We start from the raw sequence: 6,157 nt of genomic DNA, 5'->3' as shown, positions 1-6,157 counted from the left end.
CTAGTCGTCAACACCTCCTTTCTCAATAATTTTCAGTTTTATGTTAAAAAAAACTATCTTTTTTTGGTGACAGCACTAAACAGATTTTCGAAAAGTGATATTTTTTTTATGTCTTGACTACCACTGAAAGTTGTGTGATATTATCTTACTTTATGTAAACAGGCATACAAATGAGGGATGAGGCCAAATTAATTAATATTCTCATTTAAGGATATAGACGTGGAGGTTGGCGAGGAGGGATGATTGGAATTGGTGGTATTGGAGGTGTAAGACGAGTTGGCGGTGGTGGCATTTATGGGGGAGGTATATATGGCGGTCGCGGAATTTATGGTGGAGGTATATATAGCGGTCGCGGAATTAATGGTGGAGGTATATATGGCGGTCGCGGAATTTATGGTGGAGGTATATATGGCGATGATGACAGTTATGGCGGTGGAATATATGGCGGTGGAATTTACGGCGGAGGGATGTACGGTGGAGGTTACGATCCATATAATAGTTATGGGATGGGCAGTGGATACAGAGGTTACGGTCAACAAGGATATGGTAGCGGTGGATATTGGCCGGGTGGATCTAGTGGATACGGCGGATACGGTCAAGGAAGCGGATATTGGCCAGGTGGATCTAGTGGATACGGCGGATACGGTCAAGGAAGCGGATATTGGCCAGGTGGATCTAGTGGATATGGCGGATACGGTCAAGGAAGCGGATATTGGCCAGGCGGATCTGGCGGTCGTGGTCAATATGGTAAATATGGCAAAAAGAGTAAGTAAAATGAAAAACAACATATTAGCGTAGTTCGTCATAGGTGTGGACAGAATTTCATTAGCACTGTCAGAATGCATGGATATGAAATATATTGGGGAAAAACTTATAGTAACCAACCAAGCAGTATACAACATAAAACAAATAAACGAAAACCACAAAAATATCCGTGCAATTTTTATAATGAAATCCATACAACGATTTACCGGACAACATACAAGTTAGCATTTAATTGAAAAATATGATAACTTATTTATGAAAATTCATTTCGACTTCTACCTTTTACAAGGTCTTAATTTTAGACGTTACTATTGTAATATATACAAGGAAAGGATGCTAGATACACTTACTGGAAATGTGAAGATATGATTGAATCTTTAAATTTTCTCCTGGACAACATATATATGTACGTTTCGTCGATAAAGAGTATCGCCAGGTAGTAGGTATTCCTATGGGCACTTATTGCGCCCCTTTAATAGCAGATTTATTCCTGTATTGCTATGAATCTCAGTTTATGACCAAACTCAGTAAAGACACGTCATTGTTACATTTGGTTGACACATTCAACAATACCTACCATTATCTTGATGATATTTTTTCGTTAAATAATCCAGAGTTCTCTAAATATACTACCGAAATTTACCCAAAGGAACTTACTTAAAATAAATCTCACATAAACAGCAGTAGTTGTCCTTTTCTAGATTTATACATTTCAATTTCTAAAGGGAAACTCCATACTAAAATATACGACAAAAGATACGATTTTTCATTCCTTATTGTTAATTTTCCTTTTTTAGACGGCGATGTTCCTTTGGCTCCATCATACGTTGTTTATATACCCCAACTCGTTCGTTATGCCCGTGTGTGTAGTGATGTCATAGGTTTTAACGAACGTAATCAATGCATCACTGATAAATTATTAAGTCAGGGATTTCGTTACTTTAAATTACTTAAAACTTTTACTAGAATCTTTCATAGATACAAAGTTTTGATTAATAAATTTTGGCTGTACCCGTAGAAATCTTATTAAAAACGGTATTTCACATCCTAAATTTTACGGTAATATTGTACTAAAAGCGCGGAAATTACTATGCGATCCGTGTAAACTCATCGAACCTTTAAACAAACTTATTAGTAAAGGTTATCTTATTAATGTTGTAATAAGATCTTTGAATATTGTTTACCTTGGCATAAATATCGATTTTGTCATCAACAAATTAAAACATAACTAAATTTGTATTCTTTTCGAATGTTTTTTTGGATGTATAAATACACATCCACGTCCATTTTCTATATAGAGATGGCTTTATCTAAATATAACTATATGCATATTTATTATAAGGTTAAATCCAAACTATCATACTACCTGTCGATACTTTTATTTTGGCATTGCACAAGTCATGTCTTCTTTGACTGTCCATGGCGTTAAAACACTAAATCCCTGGGGTGTGTTTTAGTTGATTTTAGTCTCTGATGCATGATTTTTTATTATTAATTGTTTTTGGCTTTTAACTAGCTTTTAGTAACTACGAGTACTCTCAAATCGTACTTTCGTGTTAATTTGACCTGTTACACAATTTGTAATGCATTTTTGTTATTCAATGTTTACTTATTTTGTGTTATATCTCGTCTCACTATTTTTAATATGTACCACATTTATTAAGTATTTAGTATGACGATAAATTTTCACTGCTGTTCTCGTACTATGAACAACAAATTTATTTATCTATTTTGTAATAAATATCTCCGTACTCCTATCAACAAAATTATTATATTTAAATTTACCTGTGTACGTTATTTTATTTAACGCCATTTTGTCCAAGGTTATAGTTGTCTTTTTGACATTGTGTCAAAGATCAAATTTATTCGTTCAGTGTATGTTTACCTGTTTTTGTTAATATGTCTTTTTGATTGAGTTAAACCATTTCAATTGATATTTTATAGTGTGTCTTTCTATGTTGTAATGTTAAACTACTATTTCAGGTTAGGGTGAAGGTTGGCGCCTGTTAAAACGTTTAAACCCGCTGCATTTGTTTGCACCTGTACTAAGTCAGGAACCTGTTTCAGTGATTGTCGTTTGTTGATGTTGTTCTTAAGTTTTTCTCGTTTCTCGTTTTTTTATATAGATTAGACCGTTGATTTTCCTATTTGAATTGTTTTACACTAGTCATTTTGGGGCCCTTCATAGCTTGCTGTTCGGTGTGAGCCAAGGCTCCGTGTTGAAGGCCGTACTTTGACCTATAATTGTTTACCTTTTACACATTGTGACTTGGATGGAGAGTTGTCTCATTGGCACTCATACCACATCTTCTTATTTCTACTTAAATGAATAAATAACTATAGTCTTCAATAATATACCGTTATTCACTTTTAATCGGCTTTTATTTGTGTGTTTTTTCGGGTCAAACTTTTTTTTTTTGTAAAAGTGAAGTTTTGTGATATATAAAACTAATTCGATTTGCCATTTGTTTTTACAGGGTCATACTGAGATTAGCCAATACCAAAGAAGAAGGATAGACGCCTTTAATGTGAATTCCAACATATGAAGAACAATATAAACTTTTATTTCATTCATTTTTTTAACAATTTTAGTCAATTACAGTGTATTTAAAGCATAACTATTTCTGTGTTTATTTTCTATTCCAATCCACCTTATTTATCATCCAGCATTGAACTTCAGATTCGAAAAAAAACTATCGGCAGGAAAATCTCCAGTAAAAGGTGAATGAATGGCCAAGCAACTGTAAACCAGAGGTAATTTGGGTCGAGGTCAGATTTAACAAGAAGAAAAATTCTACATTTTAGTCTCGTCTGTGTGGTGTTTATATGTTTTGGGGTCAATTAAAATTTAAAGACCAGAGACTCTTTTTATACACAATGGCAATCTTTAATGGCAAACTAAAAGGGATGTAGATAGTATTTCATTTGACAGCAGTCACACTATACATCAAACAAACAACAGACAACAGAGATATCTATGGGTCAACATTGATCTGCAACAAAAGAAGTCTTCAACTCTTATTTAAAGCTGTACGTTATATTTACGGTACAATTTAGGAGTTGCAGGTGATTTACAATGCAGGGGTGCGGAAATATTCGGCTCTCGCATGCGAAAAATTACCAACAGAACATTTATTTAAATAAATCAAGCAGAAAAGTAAAAAATCTGCCATCAACTCGAATTTCCTTACAGAACAAAAAACATAACGATATAAATTACAGAATGATAAGGTTTACTGATGACTAGAGACTGACACTTCATGAACTAGTAAATGCATATGCCATGCGTCCGAAGCGCTTTTCTGGATTTACCGTCACCAGGAACGCTCAAAGCCAAATATTTGAAAGCCAACTAGTATTTTTCAGACTTAACCTTCCTTATTCTAATCTCGTTCAATGGAATATCATATAACAAACATTTGGTTTTCCCAAATGGTACAAATATTGGAAAAATCAAGTCTGGGAAGATATGACACAGAAATTTATGAGAAAATCCCGCTCAGAACAATTATATCGATCTATTATTGCATATGGGTGGAATCATATATTCTGTAAACGTCAAAGAGGCAGCAACTCGACAACAATTCGGCACACAAAAAAAAACCAAAGACATCCAGAGGTCAACATAAAATTTTAAACAATAGATTAGTGTATTGGTCATCCCGATTCTGAAAAATTGAAATTGAATGAATGAAAAAAATAACTATTGAAAATCTCCCATAAACACCAAATGGTCCAGGTAAGACAATCAGAGACTAGGAATAGACACATGCATACATGGTGGAGTTGAACTATTTTTTTTTTCAACAAAATGTGATAACAAAGATGATAGTTTTATTAACAGTCGTAGTGGTAAGGCGGCACACCTGGGACTCATTTGTTGACGTTTCTATCTTTATTATTTGTATTGTTAAAATGGTTTTAACTGCATTATAGGTAGACAGTCGTATAGAATAAGCGTCTTTTTAAAAATATGATTGACAAATTCTACAAGCCAAATTTTCCTAGAGCATAGGACATGAAATACAATGTTCTACGCAAAATGATCGTCAATAGAACGCGAAGGTGACCTCTTGTGATGAATAAAAAGGATAACAGGAATGATGATGACCTTTACATATTGAGAACATTAAAACATGCGTCAGTCTACAACACCGTCAGTGTAAATGTTAACAAGTCTGTGACCTATAATCATACTTGAATTGGTGAAGTTCTAGATAATCACATTTCATTAGGTACTATAGTGTATGATCCGCCAACATTGTAAAGGTAAGGATTACCGATAATATAAAAAATAAAAAGATAAAATTGCACACATTTCTTATAATTCAATTCGTGTAAATTGCATTTGAGCATGCTTTTTGTAGATTTCCTCTTGTTACAATTCCATTACGTAATTTTCAAGTGGCAGTCGGAATTTATGCCTTCATCCCCGTCTACCCATTTTTCAGAACCTATTTGTTATCTTTATTTTAATTTGCTCTTGATTTGATATGAATATTTATGAAATATTTGTCACTGGATGTTAAGCAAACAACAATCGACGTTACTCGATGTGTTACAATGTGTCCATATGCTGGGTACTTCTCCAGTATTGTACGACTGTGGAATGGGTGATTTTTCAGTGGAAAGATCTATCAAAATTCTAGGTATTATATTGACTGGCCCAGCTGCTTTATGTACGTTTAAGTTGTTTAGTAGTTTGTTGACTCCATTTTCATTGAAATTTATGTCAGGCATAGTTGGAAAATTTCCTGTCATCTTGCAATTGTATTTGAATTCCTTTTTGCGTTACAGTAAGCACGTCGAAGTTCTTGTTGTGTCTCTTGTTTAAGCTGTTTGCACTTTACCGAATCATCATGTTTCCAAGATTTCTTTTTTCGTTTGTACCACCTATCTCTGTTCAATTCTTCGCTATGGCCACTGTTAATTGTTCGGCTTTCCGTTGTGTGTTGAAATAAAAAAATGCCCTCTGTTTATGTATTAATCTTTTATGTTCAACGTCCATCTCTATTGCTGAATAGAGCGTTGGCCCTGTCGTGGGATCAATCGCAGATCGGTTTAAACCAAAGACTTTAAAAGAGGTTATGCCAATTCATGTATTTACCACTAGGGTCATTTTCAAAAAGTCTTTCAATCTTTATCTAAATTCAAAGTATCCCACTCAATATGTGTACTTCAAGGCTCAAACAATTTTATGAATTATTTCTAAACAGATCATAAAACGATAAGCTCCTGAAGGTAGCCAAAATTATCACAAACATGTACAAAAATGACATAGTTAACCAACACCAAAACTCTGTTGGCTGTAAGGCTGTGTATCCTCTAACTCTGTTGGCTGTAAGGCTGTGTATCCTCTTTCTCTGCTGGCTGTAAGGCTGTGTATCCTCTA

At 34.2% G+C, this 6,157-nt stretch overlaps 1 protein-coding gene across 1 annotated transcript; it reads left to right on the top strand.

The window, feature by feature from the left end:
* Positions 1-239: 239 nt before the first annotated feature.
* Positions 240-773, top strand: LOC127733723 (acanthoscurrin-2-like). Its single transcript, XM_052243039.1, has one exon. The coding sequence runs from the start codon at positions 240-242 to the stop codon at positions 771-773; it is 534 nt and encodes a 177-aa protein (XP_052098999.1).
* The last annotated feature ends 5,384 nt before the right edge of the window (positions 774-6,157 follow it).

Source organism: Mytilus californianus, unplaced genomic scaffold (assembly GCF_021869535.1).
Source record: "Mytilus californianus isolate M0D057914Y unplaced genomic scaffold, xbMytCali1.0.p SCAF_3, whole genome shotgun sequence".
NCBI classification, from domain to species: Eukaryota; Metazoa; Mollusca; class Bivalvia; order Mytilida; family Mytilidae; genus Mytilus; species Mytilus californianus.
The sequence above is the reverse complement of the archived record's forward strand: the minus strand, read 5'-3'. Positions and strand labels throughout refer to the sequence as shown.

What these genes read in the sequence shown, in the direction of transcription:
- LOC127733723 (XM_052243039.1), top strand. Translation starts at nt 240, where the DNA reads ATGATTGGAATTGGTGGTATTGGAGGTGTAAGACGAGTTGGCGGTGGT.